At 49.6% G+C, this 21,376-nt stretch overlaps 1 protein-coding gene across 33 annotated transcripts in view; it reads right to left on the bottom strand.

Annotated features, from left to right (window-relative positions):
- The window catches only part of BANP (BTG3 associated nuclear protein), a 156,490-nt gene that overhangs the window by 103,559 nt on the left and 31,555 nt on the right, over positions 1–21,376 (bottom strand). For 24 of the 33 annotated variants that reach the window (XM_078357957.1, XM_035282155.3, XM_078357950.1 and 21 more), the window contains 4 exons: positions 20,648–20,739; positions 17,338–17,537; positions 2,193–2,309; positions 350–525 (listed from right to left, as the gene is read on the bottom strand). In XM_078357957.1, coding sequence (XP_078214083.1) covers positions 350–525; positions 2,193–2,309; positions 17,338–17,537; positions 20,648–20,739 — 585 coding nt within the window. Of the gene's footprint in view, positions 1–349; positions 526–2,192; positions 2,667–2,786; positions 3,501–17,337; positions 17,538–20,647; positions 20,740–21,376 lie in introns of those variants that run through there. The other 9 variants (XM_017966887.4, XM_078357958.1, XM_054248595.2 and 6 more) reach the window with 3 other exon arrangements.

Genomic DNA, 21,376 nt, shown 5'->3' with positions numbered 1-21,376 from the left:
AGCTCACTGCAACCTCTGCCACCCGGGTTTAAGTGATTCTCCTGCCTCAGCCTCTCAAGCAGCTGGGATTACAGGAACCCACCACCACGCCCGGCTAATGTTTGCAGTTTTAGTACAGTCGGGCTCTCACCATCTTGGTCAGGCTGATATTGAGCTCCAGACCTCATGATCCACCCGCCTCAGCCTCCCAAAGCGCTAGGATTACAGGCGTGAGCCACCAAGCCCGGCCTATACGGTATCATTTTTTTTTTAAAAAACAACAAACATATATTAATTTCTAAAAAAGCAAAACAAACAAAAACATTCCTACTGCTGCTCTGGCCAAGGAAAGAGGACGCCTGGGACGCACCTTCCGAGTTGAGGGTGATGAGGGTGACGTTGCTCCCGATGCTCTGGCTGCCGGCCTGTCCGCAGCTGGACACAGAGTCGCTGGCCTCCGAGCCACTCTCCCCGTCTTCGTGGTGGCTGTCTTCTTGGCCTGGCACCTTCACCACAATGGTGTTCTGCCGACGCCCAGGCACAGCACTGAACGGGAAAAAACACACCAGCCCAATGGGGTGAGAGCCACAACCAGCACGCCGAGTTCCGCACCTTCCTCAACTTATCACAAATCTAACTGTGTGGACCAGTGGATCACACGGCCTTCCCAGACAGCGCTCTCTACCAAGATTAACAGCAACTCCATAGGAGAAAATGGCCTGGGGCTGAAAGAAACTGTATAAAGTAAAACTTAACCATTTAGAGAAAATATGTACAACACGAAAGAAGTAAAATCGTGACTCACTGAGACTCAGGCCCAAAATGCTGCCCTCTGATTTCAGAGGTCATCCTATAGAATGTTGGCACTCGAAGAAGAGTCTTTTTTAAGGCCATGTTAAAGGAAAGACCAAATTCGGAAGACCGAGCTCAGAGACCTGGGTCAGCTGGACCCACGCTGCGAGGCTCCCTGGAAATGACTCCGTCTCTGCAACGCAAGCACCACTCCCAAGTGTTCCCACGGGCAAAAAACCCTGAAGGGGGCTTCAAAAGCCGGCTGAGATTCCACGGGAGCTGCCGTCATCCCAAGAGCTGCTGATGTGGAATGACAGAACACTGCCCACAAGGCTGGGCGAGGCCAGCTCCACAACATGCTCAAAAACAGGGTGACGGAGACACTTGCTACTTCCCTTTTCAACAACCTCTACCATGGACGGCTACGCACCAGGAGAGGAGAAAGGAGCACAATTCTGTTCGCAAAGTCAAAAAAAAGGGTGTTGCAAACACTGTCTGCACCCAGAGGAGGGCGCTGCACTTAGCACTTTCTGGACTGGATTCTCTAGAGTGATGTCCACGCTGAACTGGATCCTCAACATTGGGCACCTGCCCGGCTGACCTCAGCGCCAAGCCCCGGAGGCACAGCTGACCCTGGCACCTCCTCACCGCCCGTCGCCACCTCCTCTCCCTTCGCCCCCATGTGTCAGGCCCTCGTGACCACAGCTGCAGCCCTGGAGAACTGAGCTAAGACAACAAGGAAAGGGGACGAAGCTGGAGGAGGAGCAATCCACAAAGGAGACTGAGAGAAAAAGCAAAATAGAACTTTGTGAAGACACAGATGGGAAACAAAAAGTGCCAGCACCCTCGGGGGTTCATGCAGCCCAGGAGGCCTTCCTGGAGAGCAGGGCCCAGATGCAGCCAGAGGCCACTGCCTGGCCCTCCTGTCACGCAGGGTGGGGACGGTGTCTTTCATTCATTCCCACCTCTGGCCAAAGCTCCACTCAAAACATCTCAAGAGAAAAAAGGAAAAAAGCCGTCAACTCAACATGCCTGCACCACTTAGCAAGCGTGGGAGAGGGCGTCTGTTTGCCTGCGAGCTTCTGCACAGACAGACAGATGTGTACCACTGAGCTAGGTGGGAGGATGAGCGCCTTCACCAACTGCTGTGAGGAGACAGAGCCAGCCCCCTTCACAACCCAGCCAGCACGAGACGCAGAAGTCCCCAGCGACAGCTGCCCCTGGTGTGGCTGGGCTCAGCACTCAGCTTCACCCAGCCTGCCCTCCCCGACCTCAGAGAGCTGGGGCAGTGCCTGCCAGGCTCAACCCTGTGACCACAGAGATGAAGCATGTGCCGGACTGTGCCCTGGCTTAGGGGCTGACTTATCCTCACGGGGCTCCTCAGGGACAGGGAAAGGTGGGGTTGGTGCCGCGCTACTGACTTGCTAATGGCATTTTCCAGGGAATCCGGTGCCCTGCTGCTCAAGGGGTCTTCCATCTTGGCTACAATGGCGTTCTGCCGATCATTGTTGAGTATTACTGTAGTCTGGGGGACGACGCTAGGGAACAAAAGAATCACAAAGAAAAAGAAGGCCTTAAAACAACAACATTCACGGTAAGAGCACATCAGTCATTCAACACAATCCGCTCCCAGGGACCTGCACTGCCGGCAGGAGCCCCAACGCTAAGGAGAATAAACTGGACATGGGTTTTTAACGGGGTTTAACTTCCCTAACTGTTGGTGCTTCGTCTGAACAGCTGATAGCACAGGACGGCTGGGCTGATGCTGAATGTGTAACACGGAACAGACTGAGACAGCACGAGCTGTTACCATGCCCGGTTAGTAAAGCTTCTGAGGTGGCACACGTGCATGAAAACCGGCAGACGCTTTTCGTCACTCCATCCCAGCTCCATTCCTGTGGGACAGATCTAGCTTTCGTAACCATGTGAGTGTTGGCACCCTTCCAACTGCTGGCACCCCGGGAAGAAAGGGCCAAACATCACCCCAGACTTGGGAGGTAAGGACACATACTCACTACCTCTAGGTTCTGCAGGAACAGGTGTGAGTCACAACCAAAGGGCTCACGGTTCTGCTTCCAAGGAAAAGATTCTACAAAAGAACAGGCTATGACCCAGAAACCAGCAAACCTGGCGCCGCCCTGGAGGAAGCGCTGGTGTGTTTAGACAGGCGGCAGCAACACAGCTTCGCCTCAACGGGCAGACTCACGGTTTCCCTTCCTGAGTTTCGAGCCTTAGCACTTTCAGTCAAGGGATTTCTGCGGTACACTCTGTGGTGGAAGGGTGGCGCAGGGAAGGAACTGGCACCAGGAACGCAGTGGTTATCACCAGAGAATAAAACACCATTCCTGGATTTCACTCTCCAAAAACCAACCTGGGAAGACTACCTTTCTGTGATCTGCACCCAGGAAAATCCAGGCTGGCATCACAGCTGTATCTGTCCCCACAGCGAGTGTAAGAACAGCACCATTCCACGCGCATGGAAATCACGGGACCAGCAGGTTTTTCTAAATAAAGGTATCATCAACTGCATGTCACTCAAAAGTACTATTTTTTTTTTGAGACGGAGTCTCGCTCTTGTGACCCAGGCTGGAGTGCAATGGTGCGATCTCGGCTCACCGCAACCTCCGCCTCCTGGGTTCAGGCAATTCTCCCGCCTCAGCCTCCTGAGTACCTGGGATTACAGGCACGCGCCACCATGCCCAGCTAATTTTTTGTATCTTTAGTAGAGACGGGGTTTCACCATGTTGACCAGGATGGTCTCGATCTCTTGACCTCGTGATCCACCCGCCTCGGCCTCCCAAAGTGCTGGGATTACAGGCGTGAGCCACCGCGCCCGGCCAAAAGTACTATTTTTTAAGCTCCTCTACTTGTTACTGGTGACACCTAAAGCAACACAGCAAAACCTGGTACATGTCCTCCATCAAGAGGCTTTGCTCAAGTGCACGCAAAGCAGCCACCAAGGGAGGACAGAAAACGAAAACTCTTCCGGAAAAATGCAGGATTTCAACTATTTTCACAAGTTTGTATTTGCCATGTATTATTACAGGAGGGAACAAAAACCAAGTTACTGTGAAGCAGAGCCTTGAGAAACCACACAATGGTCCAGTGCAGACGATCACGCAGGGCGGAGGGAGGATGGGAGGGCAACACGCAGGACCAGGGCCCCACCAGCACTTCCGAGCAGCAGAACATCTGAGCCACAGACAGTGAGCAGAACCCGACAGCCCTCGCAGCACTGGTTAGCACTGAACCACCTCCAACGAACTGGGACAGGCAGCTGAGATGCCGGGTGGGAGGTCTCAGTCTGTGGTTAGGTTCCATGAAAGCTGTCAAACATGGAAAAGATGGGGCAGGAGAGCGACAGGAGCTGCGGTGGTGACTTCAGATACCGCTGTGGGTGCTTGCTGGACACAAATGATCACAGGATGAAGAGTAGACGTGACTCCATTCTCTGCCTAACCCTCCACTCACATAGAGGCACTGAGAGACAATCTGAGGAGAAGCAAGCACCAACCCTCCAAATATGAGTTTAAGTAACTTTCAAACATCAGCCGGGCGCGGTGGCTCACGCCTGTAATCCCAGCAGTTTGTGAGGCCGAGGTGGGAAGATCACGAGGTCAAGAGATCGAGACCATCCTGGCAAACACGGTGAAACCCCATGTCTACTAAAAATACAAAAATTAGATGTGCGCAGTGGTGCACACCTGTAGTTCCAGCTACTTGGGAGGCTGAGGCAGGAGAATCCCCTGAATCCAGGAGGCAGAGATTGCAGTGAGCCGAGACCATGCCACTGCACTACGACCTGGTGACAGAGTGCGACTCTCTGAGAAAAGATAATAATTTTCAAATGTCCCAGACCAAACCCACTAAACGTGCACCTCACAAATCTGCACTGAACGCTCAGCAAGTGAGAAGCCCGCCCTGGGCACTACAGGACCCCAGCCTGCAGGGACCCCCGTTCCAGGTCGCTGCATGAACCAGGCCGGGCGTGCTGCGTTCCCTGGGCGCCCCTCTTAGCCCAACATCTTGACAGAGCGCTGCCACCTGTGTGGCCAAGTCACCGGCCAGTCCCATTCCCACCGCAATACCTGGCTGTCTCCTACAGCAGGGAGAGGGTGAATGCCATCAGAGTATCTGACGTACGTTTGAACCAAACAAGCTTCCGTCTCCTCCCACCCAAAGCGCAGCCTCACCACGTGACACTCTGCACTCCGGTAGGCACCCCTTTTACAAGTGAAAATAATCATCAAGTCCAGTTTAGAAAATCTGATAGTCATTTTCTAATTTTTATGAATTATCTCAAGAAAAACTATTTCAACAACAGCAAGCTCAAAAGTACTTCAAGTAATTTTTTCTGCTTTTACTTATTAGGGAAAAATGGACAGATTTTGTTTAAAACTCCAGTACCTGTTCCCTAAGTACGTTTTCTCCCATGGACATTCAAGCTGCTACGTAACACAGAAGGACCCAGGCCTTGTAAGTAAGAAACGGGGTTAGTGTAACGTACTTACAAAAAGGGGAGCTGCAGGGCGGTCAGAGCTTCAGCAGGAGGAAAGCAGAAGGGCAGGCAGGTGGAAAGAGCAGGTACCCTGAAGCCCCCAGGCCGGAGCAGCCCACAGCCCACTCCCTTGCCGACAGGGCTCTCCCAGGAGCCCCTGTGCATCCAACCTGCATTTCCCAAGCCCTTCTGTGCACACACGGCCCTGTGGCCAGAGTCCATCAATGGGCTTCCAACAGGAGAGAGGTGTGTCACCTCCCGGACACAGGCCTTAAACACAGGATGCACCTTCCAGTCTCTCCCCTTTCCCAATTGAGGACCCCAAGGCAACACGGGTAAGCACAGAATAAAAGGCTCAGGCATCGGAGGCACCTGCAGGCAGCTGGGGGAAGAGCAGAAGAGCGCACACTGCACACTGAACACAGCAAGACTCAACCTCCCACCACGCTAACCACAAGTCCACAGAACCCGCTACTGCAATGATTCATGTCACCCAGTCAATACAGTCAGCATGCAGACTAATCAAACATTTACTGAAAGCATATTTCTATTGCTTGCAGGTTAAAAGGGTATTTGATTTTATTGTTATAGACGGGGTCTCACTATGTTGCCCAGGCTGGTCTCAAATTCTTGGTCTCAAGTGATCCTCCCACCTCAGCCTCCCGAGTTGCTGGGATTACAGGCCTAAGCCATTGCACCACGCTAAAGATTAAAAAGTCATAAAAACATGATCTAACCAAAACTTCTCAGGGATAAAAATAAATCAGCATTAAAATTTTCTTCCTAATATCTAATGAAATGAGCAAAATAGAATATAAAAGCAGCCCCACAAATAACCACTGTGCCAGTGAAATGGGACTAACCTAATGCAGCAAACTTTCAAAACTCATTGCTGAAGAAAGGCGTCTAGCCTCTGGCAATTGGCTTTGAGAGGCTGCAGATGTAACTCCTCAGGCTGCTCTCCCCACGCATGCTTGTGCGTGGACAGAGATCTGGGACCTCCCCCAACCGTCCCAAATCAGAAGGGCGAGGAGGTAGAGAACATCTGTGTTTCTCCCTCTTTCCTAGAAGCTACAGAAACGACTACTAGGGAGAGAGGGAGGCAGCATGGCGAATGACTCCATGGAAGTCAACACCTGCAGCAGCACAGGAAGGCAGCGTGTTCAAGTGAAAAGCTGCCCAGGGCCCTTCGCAGGCTCGCAGGACACCGCGCACTGCCACGCACGACATTCTGGTCTCTAACACCAGGGACCTCCGCTCACTGCCTCCCGGTCTCTAAAGCCAGGCTCTTCCCACGCTCGGAGGACACCGCGCACCGCCTCCCGGTCTCTAACGCCAGGCTCTTCCCACGCTCGGAGGACACCGCGCACCGCCTCCCGGTCTCTAACGCCAGGCTCTTCCCACGCTCGGAGGACACCGCGCACCGCCTCCCGGTCTCTAAAGCCAGGCTCTTCCCACGCTCGGAGGACACCGCGCACCGCCTCCTGGTTTCTAACGCCAGGCTCTTCGCACGCTCGAGGCACACCACCGCGCACCGCCTCCCGGTCTCTAACGCCAGGCTCTTCCCACGCTCGGAGGACACCGCGCACCGCCTCCCGGTCTCTAACGCCAGGCTCTTCCCACGCTCGGAGGACACCGCGCACCGCCTCCTGGTCTCTAACGCCAGGCTCTTCCCACGCTCAGAGGACACCGCGCACCGCCTCCCGGTCTCTAAAGCCAGGCTCTTCCCACGCTCGGAGGACACCGCGCACCGCCTCCTGGTTTCTAACGCCAGGCTCTTCGCACGCTCGAGGCACACCACCGCGCACCGCCTCCTGGTCTTGGGGCACCACATCCTAGTCTCTGCCAGGGCATCCTCATCTCTAACCTCATTGTTCAATGCAAGCAGAAAGGGCTGATTCTAGGCTGGGAAAGGCATGCACAATGAGCCTGGAGAAGCATTTGATAGCACCATGCAAGTAAAAGAGCTTCAGGCCAAGCGCAGTGGCTCACATCTGTAATCCCAGCACTTTGGGAGGCCACGACAGGCAGATTACAAGGTCAGGAGTTCGAGACCAGCCTGAGCAACATGGGGAAACCCCGTCTCTAATAAAAATACAAAATTAGCCAGGTGTGGTGGCACAGCCTGTAATCCCAGCTACTTGGGAGGCTCAGACAGGAGAACTGCTTGAATCCAGGAGGTGAAGGCTGCAGCGAGAAGAGATCCCACCACTGCACTCCATCCTGGGCAACAGAGCAAAACTCCGTCTCGAAAGAAAAAAACAAAACACTAACAAGAAAACACCTACAATGAAGAGGGAATGGAGGGAATGTCAAGGGGCACAGGAGCCAACTAACAAGCTGCCGATGGCCAAAGCTGGAAGGATGTGAGCCCCAGAATGAAGCAGTACTGGATTCTAACCCAAAGTGTAAAATAAATCTCCATGAGCATGTGCTGATGTAAACAGATGAGTGACTAAATCCGTAAATGCGAAAGAAGAGACAAGCCTCCCAGGCAGACTAACCAAAGTGTCCGAGACGCTCCGCCGCTCCCCCCATCCCCCGAGGAGGCAGCACACAGCTCCCTACTCCTCACCGGGGCGGACGACGGGCACAGCAGCTTCCTTCCAAAAGTGCAGGATGCAAGGGGGAAGAGCGTGGCCTGACAGTGGAAAACACTGAACAGCCTCAGCCAGGTGACCCGCGTCGGCATCAAGGCCTGAGTCCTGCTGACGGTGCTGGCCTGGACAGGATGTGACGAGAAGGGCTTCACCTCTGTGGCCTTCCTCCCCAAAACCCGTGACCCCGGTCTCATCAGGAGGCAAATCCCAACAGAGGTACATCCTACAAAATACCTCAAAAAGTCGCCAAAAACAAGGAAGCATGAGAAACAGTCACAGATCGAAGGAGCCCAGGGAGGCTTGGCAATGGAGCAGCCGCGGACCCACAGACGTGTAAAACACACAGAGGGTCCCACAAGGAGCAGTGTGCCGATAAATTCTAGAATTTGGAGGCAAGGAAAACAATCTTCAGAGACACAAATTAACACTAACTCAAGAAATTCTAGTTATCAAAGTTCTGTATTTATTAAAATAATTGAATTCATGATTAAAAATCTAGGCTTCACTGGCAAATTCTATCAAACTTTTTAAAAGAAAGAAAACTAAAGTCACAGAAACGTTTTAAGAAAGCAGACAATGAGGGGCAGCTTCCCAGCTCCATTTCTGAGGTCAGCAAACAAACAAAGCAAAGACATGGCCAAAAAAAACTACAGGCTAACATGTCCCACAGACACAGACGCAAACAAAACAAAACAAAGACATGGCCAAAAAAAACCTACAGGCTAACATGTCCCACAGACACAGACGCAAACAAAACAAAACAAAGACATGGCCAAAAAAAAAACTACAGGCTAACATGTCCCACAGACACAGACGCAAACAAAACAAAACAAAGACATGGCCAAAAAAAACCTACAGGCTAACATGTCCCACAGACACAGACGCAAACAAAACAAAACAAAGACATGGCCAAAAAAAAAACTACAGGCTAACATGTCCCACAGACACAGACGCAAAAAGTCTTAATTAAATATTAGGAAACTGATCAGTTAATATATCTAAACCGTAATACACCTAGATCAAGTCAGGTTTATCGTAACAGAAATGCAAGGTTCGGCTGGCATTCAAAATCCGGGTAATTCACTTTAACAAAAGAATCAAGAAGGAACACCAAACACTCATCTCGGGTGGATACATAAAAAGTATGTGATAACTCAATGTCCATTCATTCGTGTGAAAAACTCCCAAGAAACAAAGAATAAAGGAAACTTCTTCCACCTGATGAAGAGCATCTAGGAAAAATACACTAGAAACATCATAGTTAATGGTGAAAGGCCGGATGTTTTCACTTGAAGATCAGGAATAAGGCAGAAATACTTTTAAATAGAAGTACATATACTGAAATAAAGGTCATGGCCAGCACAGTAAAGTACGAGAAGCTACAGAAACTCTACAGGAAGAAGGAAAACTCCATTTAAAGGTAACATAATCACATATACTTTTTAAAATCCTACAGAAAATCTACAACAATTTCATTTAGAAACGACACAGGATAAAGGGCAGTAAAGAAAAATATGTTGTACTGCTACATCCTTCCAATGAATAAATGGATATTGAAATTTAAAATACAGTATATTTATGGGAGCATCTGTTAGGTATCAAGTACTCAGAGATTAATTTAACAAAATATGCGCAGGAGCTGAACACTGAAAACCACGCAACCCTTTTAAGAGAAACTGAACTCCTGCATGAGACATACCATGTTCATGGATCAGAATATTCAATACTGTTAAGTTGGCAATTCCCTCAAACCAATCTACAGATTCAACACAATCCCAATCAATGAGTTATGGTTTATTCTAAAACTAGAGAAGTTCTCCAAATTATCAGAATGTACATAATCATTAAAACACTTAAATTTATGTTTAACATTAGTTTGGTTAAGATTGTATCTCTGAACCATATGGTTATATGAACAATTCCCTAAGTTGCATGTATGTAGACTGTATGTTTTCTTTGGCAAGTCCTCAGCCCTAGCATGTACAGAGTATCACAATTAGGTCACCAACAGAATGCAGCTGTGCAAGGTCATATAGACCAGTTAGGAAGAGAAATCACACATGCACAAAATTAAATGAAAGCAACCAAAATTCATTATTAAATAAGAAAAGAATTAAACAAAACCATCTTAGCTGAAACCAAATCATTTTTTCACAATTCAAGCAGCTCTCCCTTAAATCTGTCACACTGTAAAGCCTATGAAAGCTCTAATTTTGACTGAGAATGCCAATGACCCAAAACTGAAAACACTGGTTCACCCTGGCCAAGACCTCTTGTGCTCACATGCCAGAATAGGGATGCTCAAAATGAGGCCTACCCCTACATAACACCACAACAGCCCTTCCAGGAATATCTATCAATATTTAAAATAAAAGACCCTCTAGGAAATAAAACAGAGAACCTGCAGCCAGCATACTAGAGGGAATTAAAACCAGTCCTTAATCAAATATTTCAATTCTCCACGAGTCAATAGCAGTTCTGAGGAAAAGAAAAATTTCCTTTTCATTAAGTCTTACGTGACACATGTCTAAAGACACACTTTAAAAGAAATCACACTTTTTGCCAGACACAGTGGCTTACACCTGTAATCCCAGCATTTTGGGATGCCAAGGTGGGTGGATCACCTGAGGTCGGGGGGGGAGATCGAGACCAGCCTGACCAACACAGAGAAACCCGGTCTCTATTAAAAATACAAAATTATCTGAGTGTGGTGGTGCGTGCCTGTAATCCCAGCTACTCGGTAGGTTGAGGCAAGAGGATCGCTTGAACCCGGGAGGCAGAGGTTGCAATGAGCCAAGTTCACACCATTGCACTCCAGCCTGGGCAACAAGAGCGAAACTCCGTCCCAAGAAAAAAAAAAGAAAGAAAGAAATCACACTTTTTAAAAATTCCAAGAACTATTATTATACAGAAGCCTATGGTTTATAATTGTAATAGAAACATGCTAGATCTTTTTAATTGTTTAATGTTTTTAAAGATAAAAATCTATGACTTTAAAAAACAGATTTAAAAAATCTTTTTTCAATTGAAATAAACTAAAATTAGTTTTTATTTATTTTTATTTATTTATTTATTGAGACGGAGTCTCGCTCTGTCACCCAGGCTGGAGTGCAGTGGAGCAATCTCGGCTCACCACAATCTCCACCTCCTGGGTTCTTGCAGTTCTCCTACCTCAGCCTCCCGAGTAGCTGGGACTACAGGCACACACCACCACCCCCGGCTAATTTTTTGTATTTTAGTAGAGATGGGGGTTTCACCATGTTGCCCAGGCTGGTCTCGAACTCCTCAGCTCAGGCAATCTGCCTGCCTTGGCCTCCCAAAGTGCTGGGATTACAGGTGAGAGCCACCGGGCCCGGCTAGTTTGTTTTTATTTTTAAAAATAATTTTTCGGGCCGGGCGCAGTGGCTCACGCCTGTAATCCCAGCACTTTGGGAGGCCGAGGCGGGTGGATCACGAGGTCAAGAGATCGAGACCATCCAGGTCAACATGGTGAAACCCCGTCTCTACTAAAAATACAAAAAATTAGCTGGGCATGGTGGCACGTGCCTGTAATCCCAGCTACTCAAGAGGCTGAGGCAGGAGAATTGCCGGAGCCCAGGAGGCGGAGGTTGTGGTGAGCCGAAATTGCGCCATTGCACTCCAGCCTGGGTAACAAGAGCGAACTCTGTCTCAAAAAAAAAAAAAATAATAATAATTTTTCTAGTCAGTCAATATGTTCAGAAAACAAAGCCAAAAACCCTGGGCTCTGAGCTGTGGTCTGAGCTGCCGACTCCACAGGTGTGCTGGGCAAACAGATCCCTGCTGCCCATCCCGTGTCCTGGAGATGCACAGCCATGCGGGCTGGCATCCTGTGACGGGCAACACATCATGCTCAGCCACATCCTACTGACACTGCTGTCCGTCCAGCGTCGAAGTACAACAAAAGGCTGTTCGCACTGACCTGTAAAAACATACCTGCGCATGCCCTTGATCCCTGCAGGCCACGTGGACCGCACTGTCCACACTAGCATTCAAAGGATGGGCCCACTGAACATACATCTTTAAAGTTAAAACCTCAGGTTGCTACACCAAAATTACAATGGAGCAAGATCCAAACCGATGGCACACCTGCAGGAAGAAAATAAGTACCTATCTAAAAAAAAGTTAAAAGAAAAAAAAGCCGGGCACGGTGGCACGTGCCTGTAGTCCCAGCTACTCAGGAGGCGGAGGTGGGAGGATCGCTCGATCCCAGGAGTTCTGGGCTGTAGTGTACTATGCCGATCGGGTGTCCACACTAAGTTTGGCATCAATATGGTGACCTCCCGGGAGTGGGGCACCATCAGGTTGCCTAAGGAGGGGTGAACCCGCCCAGGTCAGAAACAGAGCAGGTCAAAATTCCCGTGCTGATCAGTAGTGGGATCGCACCTGTGAGTAGCCACTGCACTCCATCCTGGGCAACATACCGAGACCCCATCTCTAAAAAAATTTTTTTAAATAAAAAAAAAGGTAAAAGACCATTTTTCTTGTCCCCAAGTCGATGACGACTGTTGGATGAAGCCCATCCAGGTGACTCACATTTTTATTACAATGATTCAACTTTACCTTCAAATAAAAAGGGCTGTATTTCTTTTTCTTTTCTTTTTTCTTGAAGTTATTTGCTGTGCCCGCCCTTGAAGACTGGGCTGGCTCTGAGCAGACATGGCCACTCTAAACAGAAGGGCAAGTGACACCACAGCGGGCAGCTTCTTGCCCTCTCTCCAGGGGCCTCATTACGACTCGGAGTCCCTTAAGGTGTCTGCATCTGTGCTGTAAGATCACACTCGGACTTCCCAGCTAATCCCGTCCAGCAAGGAGTGAGCCCCGGGAACATCGGGCTATTTGAACAGCACCGGATTGGGATGTGACACAATCTGTGACTTACATACTTCTGTTCGTCCCAAATATCTGAGGCCCGAAGTCAAGAATTCATAGAAGCATCTTACTATGTGGAATGCTAACCACTTTTTAAGTTTGTTCGGAGACTTTTCCTTCTCCACGTTCCACTGCCCACATTTTAGATACACAATTCTCAAACAACACTCATACGTGTATACAAATTAGTAACATTCTCATCTAAACACACCGCTTTTCATTAACGGACTGGGGTTAAGTTCTTCTCCACTGTTTCTTCCCTACACTTTTCTGTCAACAGCTTTCAACTGTTGGCAATTTTTATTTCTAATTTTCAGAATTTATATGGAAAGATACCTGGCCAGCATGGCAAAGCCCACCTCCATCAAAAAATACAAAAATTAGCCTACAGTTCCAGCAACTAGGGAGGCTGAGGTGAGAGAATCACTTGAACCGGGAGGCAGAGGTTGCAGTGAGCCGAGATTGCGCCACTACACTCCAGCCTGGATGATAGAGTGAGACTTCTGAAAAGAACTTATGTGGGAAGAAATGCCAGACTTAACAATACCTTTTTTTTTTTTTTGAGTTAGTGTCTCGATCAGCCTGGAATGCAGTGGCGCAGTCATGACTCACTGCAGTCTCGCCCTCCCAGGTTCAAGCAATCCTCCCACTTCGGCCTCCTAAGGGATTGCAGACAGGTGCCACTGTGCCCAGCTAATTTTTTTATATTTTGTAGATATGGAGGTCTCGCTATGTTGCCCACGCTGGTCTGGAATTCCTGAGTTCTGGCGATCCTTCCACCTCGGCCTTCCAAAGTGCTGGAATTACAGGCATGAGCCACCTGGCCTCCTTCGAAAGTCATTCAAAAATACTCTATTTAAAAGTTTCCTATGAAAGGAAATCATTCCACCAGGCGCAGTGGCTCACGCCTGTAATCCCAGCATTTTGGGAGGCCAAGGCGGGCAGATCGCCTAAGGTCAGGAGTTCAAGACCAGACTTGCCAATATGGCAAAACCCCGTCTCTTCTAAAATTATAAAAATTAGCCGGGTATCATGCTGCACACCTGTAATCCCAGCTATTCAGGAGGCTGAGGCAGAAGGGAATCAATTGAGCCTGGGAAGCAGAGGTTGCAGTGAGCCAAGATCTCACCACTGCACTCCAGCCTGGGTGACAGAGCAGAGTCTCAATTAAAAAAAAAAAAAAAAAATTCCAGCACTTTGGGAGGCCGAGGCAGGAGGATCATGAGGTCAAGAAATTGAGACCATCCTGGCCAACATGATCAAACCCCATCTGTACTAAAAAATACAAAAATGAGCTGGGTGTGGTGGCGTGCGCCTGTAGTCGCAGCTACTTGGGAGGCTGAGGCAGGAGAACTGCTTGAACCTCGGAGGCAGAGGTTGCAGTGAGTCGAGATTGCACCACTGCACTCCAGCCTGGCGCCTGGCGACAGAGCAAGACTCTGTGTCCAAAAAAAAAAGGAAATCATTCCTCCACTTTCTTGTTGTTTTAAATAGGATATATTTTCAATAGTATTTTAAATAAAATATATTTTTATCCTATTTAAAACTGTAAGAAAATGGAAGAACAATTCTATTAATCTTAATTTTTACAAATAATGGTTTTATTAGCAATATTAATAAAGCCCAGGTGATATATGCTAAATATATTCTACAATAGTTGATTTTGCCTTGCCAATACAATTCGTTCCAACCCAAAGGTGTCACACATCCGGGTTAGCTGGACTGTGCACCTGATCACTATGAGACGATTTTCCTGCTCATTCACCGCTCGCTGACGGGCAGAGAAACAACCCCGGCAGGTCTGTGAATAACACTGCCCCCAAGAGAGGGAAGCATGGGAGATTTCTGACCATGCACTCACAACACCATCCCAGCGGTCCTGCCATCGCTGAAGACAGCAGGATTAGTGTGACTCCCTGCAGCTTGGAAACGCCTCTGCCCAGGCAAGCAGCTGTATCACCAGACAACCCAAAATCAAAGGAACATGGCGCTGCAGTCAGGAGTGACAAGCTCAGCCTAAGTGGCGCCGCCCTGTCCCCGGGCAGCCCAGCATCTGTCTTCCTGGGCACAGACACTGTTACCCTGAGACAGCAGGGGGACCTGGGCCGAAGCAGCCCCAGAGCAGCTCCAGGTCCTCTTCCTCTCATCTTCGTTTTAAAGACGAGAAAACTAGAATCTCTGATGGAAATGAGTGCAAGACTTGGCCAAGGTCACCCCACAGCGTCCGCCAGGGCTACTGTGACAGCCAGAGGCCCAAGCTCCACCCTGGGCACATGGAATCCAAACAAGGCACCCTCGAGGCGAAGCCATGATGGAAACCTCTGGATTCTTCATCGTCCACAGGAACTTCTCTCCCCGCAGACATCACAAGTGGTGGAATCTAATGATGGATTCTGTCCACACTTTTCCCAAGTGTTGACAATGACTTGTCCAACACTAGCACAGCCTGATAAGTGATGGGGCTGCCGTCCTCCAAGCAGGCGAGGCCCTGTGGGCAGGAGAGGCTCCTTCTTTGGTGTGGTTCCTTAGAACAATGGTTCTCAATGGCAGGTACCCAGGGGTGCTGTGAGACCCCGGGGGGCATATTCCGTGGTCAGGATTAAGAGAGTACTGGAATTTGGCCGGCGGAGGTGAGGGAGGTTGCATCCCTCAGTGAGTAAGACCGTCTTGCCCAACAAAAACTCTTCACACACAAAATTTAGGATGAACCAGAACTTCATGGGTGGAAAACATGCTTCTAACTCTCTGATCCCAGAATCGTACTCTATTCAACATTTACACACGAAACATTTTTGCATGGTTTTACCATGACTTGAATTTTCCACAAATTCAACTATTACGTAAGTCAAGAAAAAATTATACTTTGCTTTACTTGAAACTTCACTAGGAACTGCTCGCCATTCTGTAATATTCCATCACCAGCTGGGGTCTGAACCCACAGAGTCACACAGGTCAGTCTGCGGGGACCGCCCCTCCCCATCAGCAGGATGCGACACACCAGATGGGACGTCCGGCTTTTTCACAGCCAACCAGCACCATTATTACACACTACTACCACATTTATCCTCTATAGCTGGGGCAGTCTATTAAGTTATAAGTTATATTTTCAGTTTTTTTTTGAGACATAAATGATATTTTCTAAACACTACATTTTAGAGTAAGAGGACATTACCAAAAAACTACCCTAAAAAAAAAGGCATTGGGTCTGACAGCTTTGCACACCTGACCTGAGAGCCCCACAGCATCCCTGCAGAGGACACGGTTGACACACACCTGCTGGGAGGACACACGTGGGTGACATCATTGCGCAGGGTAGGCCCCATCTCAGAGGAACACAGACGATCCCCCCCCGCCTGCTGAGATGCCAACTCCATCACTAGATCCCTGCACAGAGGACACAGTCGACACACACCTGCTGGGAGGACACACGTGGGTGACATCATTGCACAGGGTAATGGCTCCATCTCAGAGGAATACGATCCCCACCTCCCGCCTGCGAACTGAAATGCCAATTCCACCACTAGCAGCGGAGCTCGGAGGAGGGCCAGGTAGCATTTCCAAAACCCCCAGCATGCCTAAGAGTTCAAAGAGGCACCACTGCTTTAGCCAGCATGGCAGCCATCATCTGGAGCTGCCCCCAGACAAGCCAGGACAAGCTGCCACCTCAGTACTAGGGTATATTCATGAACATCCCAAACCCAGCCAGCCCAGGAGCCCCTGCTCTCCCTCCCCACACTCCCCGGGGAGGTCTACAAAGCCCCTAACCCAGCACCAGCCACCAGCACACACAGTCCTTCCAGGCTTGCTGTGGCTCCCATTCCTCAGCGTCCACATGTCCCCCGACGCCCCCACCCACCATCCCACCGTGCTCTCTCCTCGTAGACACACCGGGCAGAGGGTTGCGGCTGGGCCAGGGAACCTGAAGAGAGCAGCTCTTAGTCAAATGGCCCCTCATCAGGCACAAAGCCATGCCGTGTCCACTGCCTTAGGCAGGACTTCCTTCTAGCCAGGTGTGGGGAAGGCTAGCGACACCAGTGCCCGAGCTTCGGCGCAAGCTGCCAGCCAGAGTGACACGAGCCTTGAATGAGCGGACGCCCAGGCAAGTCCCACTGTAAAGGTTCTATTAAAACAGCACGTGAAGTACCACACAGCTTCTAAGATTAGACTCCACTTTTTAAAAATAAGCACAGTAAAAACTGCAGACTTGAATGGACAGTCTGATATATTCACGTGAAATGTATAAACACCACACATGAAGAAAGACAGACCTGAAGACTGGCCAGGTAGAGAAGGAAAAAGGAAAGCAGCACATGTACCTCTTCTAAGATTTGGTGGGTAAGTTCTAAAGAAAAGACGCGTCAGTCTGGGGTGAGTGGAAAGGAAACGTGAGGTGGTCCTGGCAGGATGCCAGGCATTCGGGTTCGGTCTAAGGACAGTCAGCTTCACTGAGAACCTGCTGACACTGCGAGGCAGACACCTGGCATCTCCAGCCAACTGCACCTACACGGCGGGCCTGGGCGAGGAAGATGCGCTTCTCCCCAGGGGACCCGAAGGCCCCGCACCCGGGTCTGTTCTTACCATCGAACTTTGTTGCACGTCTGCGTTGCCCCGAGAGGGGAGCCGGCCACCATGGGCACCTGGATGGGGCTGTGCTGCTTGTTGGTGACCAGGTCCAGCTTTTCTTCTAAGGATTTACACGTAGCCTCCAGCGCCTGCAGCTTGGCCTCAATGCTGTCCAGCCGCAAGCAGATGGTCTGGTTGATGGAATACAGGAATGACTGAAAGTGGAGAAAGACCGGCTTTAGAAAGGGTCTCCTGAACTGGGAGAAGACAATCCCGCCGGGCGCGGTGGCTCACGCCTGTAATCCCAGCACTTTGGGAAGCCGAGGCAGGTGGATCACCAGGTCCAGAGATCGAGACCATCCTGGTCAGCATGGTGAAACCCCGTCTCTACTAAAAATACAAAAATTAGCTGGGCATGGTGGCGCGTGCCTATAATCCCAGCTACTCAGGAGGCTGAAGCAGGAGAATTGCCTGAACCCAGGAGGCGGAGGTTGCGGTGAGCCGAGATCACGCCATTGCACTCCAGCCTGGGTAACAAGAGCAAAACTCCGTCTCAAAAAAAAAAAAAGAGAAGACAATCCCAAGAAACACCAAACAGCGCTTTCCTGATTTCAACTCTATCTATTCGGACAGAACGATGCCCACGATGGAACTAGCTTGTTAGCTATGAGCCAGAAACAGCTGAGTAACGAGTTCACATGTGACATACGAGTCACATTTCCTGTTTAAAATGTGATGACTTAAACAGTGTTTTACTTCTGTGAGCAGTTGCAATTTTTAGTTGTGCCCATATAATAAAAAAAGTATGTAGTTTAATATATTATTAATCAGTAAGTTTACACATACCACTAACCAAACCTTCTCAGCAACAGAAACAGACTACACCTAACATCAAAACAGCATAGAAGCCACAGGCCATGCGCAGTCACAACACACTGGCTGCCTAATCTGAAGGTGACTGGCCCCCAGTAGCCCTGACTCGGGGATTTGGTCAAGAGGCTCTGTGGGGCTCAAGCAGCAAGCATGCCACCTAGCGGCTGGCAGAGCCGGGCTCCCCGTCTGACCTTTCCCGTGGAGTCTCCTCCGGATTCCTCACTCCACGTAACCACAGTGAGCAGTGATATGCCGGACTCCAAACCCAAGAAACAGAGCAAACACACAAACCAGAAAGGAAAGAACGTCATTTCCCCAGCTGCCATCCCAGCCAGGAGCCACCACGAACACACATGGAAACGTTTTAATCACGTGGGAACTGCACTGTGCAAAAGAGACACCCTCCACCAGGTCTCACCAGCAGACAAAAGGACGCTCCTTCGTGTCTAGGGACGGGCAGGTTGGGGAACACCTGCCAGTCCTGCTCAGCACTCAGGAGGGCTACTACCTGCCTTAAGAATCAATAGCTGAAAATAGCACAGAATTTGTGTTTCACCTTTTCTCTCTCCTTTTCTGCCCATGATTTAGAATGTGGGGCCCAAAGTGGAACCATCAGAAAGAAGGGGGAGGTAGGTTCAGGAGAGCAGGGGCATCACAGAGCAGCCACCGAGAGCTGGCCGGGGACCCGCAGCACGGGGGCACGGGAGGCAGCCCACAGTGGAGCTGGAATGGCCTCCCACTAACTGCGGCTGACCTGCTGCACTGCTGACGGCCCGCTTCTTCTGCTCTCAACGGAGCCTGCAGAGTATCAAGATGACAGCGCTACCATACATCAAGTCGCTGGCATCGAGACCTGGTGCATAGTGGCAGGGACAGCACTGCAGGAAGGACAATCCACAGATCGCCCAACAGCTCACCTTCGTCTCCTGGTAAGACTCAGCACAAGGGTGCCAACAGAGAAAGGAGCTCAAGAAACCAACTGAAATTCACCCTCCTTGACTGACTGCTCTGTGCTGGACTGTGTGTGGGAGGGAAGGAGGCGCGGCCTCAGGTGGCCCCAAGCCCACATGATGACGCTCAGTCAGCTTACCTACAAAGAAGGCAAGGTCCATGGCGTGACAAACATGCCCGTCTTGAAAAGCACCCATCGCTGCTGAATCCCTGAATGGCCACTGACATCCCCACTATCTTCAACAGCCTGAAGGTATCAAACGTGTGGCTCTCGAGTTCCTTACACAGTACACCCACATTATTCTAACTCTGAATGACAGATGACTGTCTGGGGTTGGGGTGAAAATCACTCTTATATACTAATAAAACAACCTACAGCCATGCACACACCTCCATGCAGACGGCAGGATTCAACCGGGGGCCCAAACTCTTCTCAACAGTGGGCCAAGGATGAAGGCACAGCCACTTCCAGGCCCCCCTGACATATTTCTGTGCTGTGTGTAGTAAGTGTGTCTTCTGTGATAAGACGTCAACTGCATTTTCTTTAGGGAATAAGGCAGCGTTTGCTAACAGAGCCACGTTCTATCCTGGTCGGAAACAGGCATCTGACTGTCAATGCATTTTCAGTTTCTCATACACATTACACTGCTTCTCCTTGTTAACAGAACGAATTAAATATCACCAAACAGACACCGTGTGTAAGTAGAGGAATGACATGAAAAGTGACTGTGGTTCTGTGTTGCTCTCACAGACTTCCCACACGTGCGGATACTGACCTCCGTGACTCTGCAGACAAGGGAACCAATCAAATTCAAAGATCCAAAAACAATCCACTGGGCAGTACCCAAGAACCCTCCAGTAAACTTTAGAACTTAGGTGACTCAAATGACAGGCACAGAAGTCATTCCTCACTGGCCACAGTAAGTTCACTCTCCTGCCATCCAAAATGGGCCTGCGGGAGTGTGGGCAGATGCCTCATTCGGCAGCACCTCAGGGTTAACAATTCTTACTCCTCGTGCTCTTTAAGAGAAAAAATGCTGAGACTCAGCACAATTCTTCCATAGTGGGCTGCCTGGTGACTCCCAAAAACGGCTTACCCACACCCTAACCCCAGAATGCATCCATGCGGCCTCACTGGGAAAGGGTCAATGAGGTCAGCCTGGACTAGGGCGGCCCTTCCATCCAGTGACAAGTCCTTTCTAGAGGAGAGAAAGGGAAACAGACACACAGGCGGCAGCCACATGAAGAGGGAGGCAGAGGCTGGGGCGAGCCCGCAGCTCAGGGAGGCCCACAGCCACCTGAAGCTAGAAGAAGCAGGAAGGATCCACCTTCTAGAACCTTTGGAGGGAGCAAGACAACCCTGCCCACATCTTGGTATTGGATTTCTGGCCTCCAGAGCTGAGAGGCTCCACTTTTAAGCCATCCTGTTTTGGTAATTTGTTCCAGCAGCCCTAGAAATCTCCGACGCACTATACATCACAGAACAGGGTAAGACTTTTACCTTTATAGAGGGGTCCTGGCAATTGATTTCTAGTCGCTGGCGTTTCAAAGCAGGTTCGTCTTCATCTGTCACTACATGATTCTCCAAAACAACTGAAATCAGTGACAGAGAAAAAAATGTTTAACGTCAAAAGCTGTACAGAATTATTTTAACATTAAGATAGTAAACAGTGCTGACACCTTTAGGTTGAATGAGAAATAGCGGAATCTAGTTCATATTCTATCTGTAACTGCAAATAAGTAAATTTTTAAAAATTGGCTGGGTCTAGGGAAAAGGACTGGAAGGGTCACAGACAAACAGAAACGTGGTTTGCCAAGATGAGGCAACTGTGGCCGATTCTGGTGTTTGATTTTGAGGTTATCTCCGACAGTTTTGTAGTCAGTTTTAGACAAGAGGAAGGTCGGGACCACACTGAGGCCGCCCCAAGCCAGGGCTGAGTTGCTCATCCTGTGGGAAGCGTCCCCTGACGCTTGCTGTGTGATGGGGACAGCTGAATTTATTCTCAGTCAGGCAGAAAACAGAGTAACTCCTTCACCCCCAGAAAAGCCCAGACACTGGGTAATTATTTCCCTAATGTGCCACTGAGTCAATCCCAGCCCCAAAACCGCAAGCTTCTCACTCAGTGCTCTGTGGGGCTGCCCTGGCTGGTTTGATAAAACCCAATCAATAATGACTTATTTCTTCCCAACTTGAAAATAAAATCTGTCGGCTACCTCATTCCAAAATCAA

The sequence above is a fragment of the Callithrix jacchus genome, chromosome 20 (assembly GCF_049354715.1).
Source record: "Callithrix jacchus isolate 240 chromosome 20, calJac240_pri, whole genome shotgun sequence".
Lineage (NCBI taxonomy): Eukaryota > Metazoa > Chordata > Mammalia > Primates > Cebidae > Callithrix > Callithrix jacchus.
This window is presented reverse-complemented; position numbering and strand designations above follow the sequence as displayed.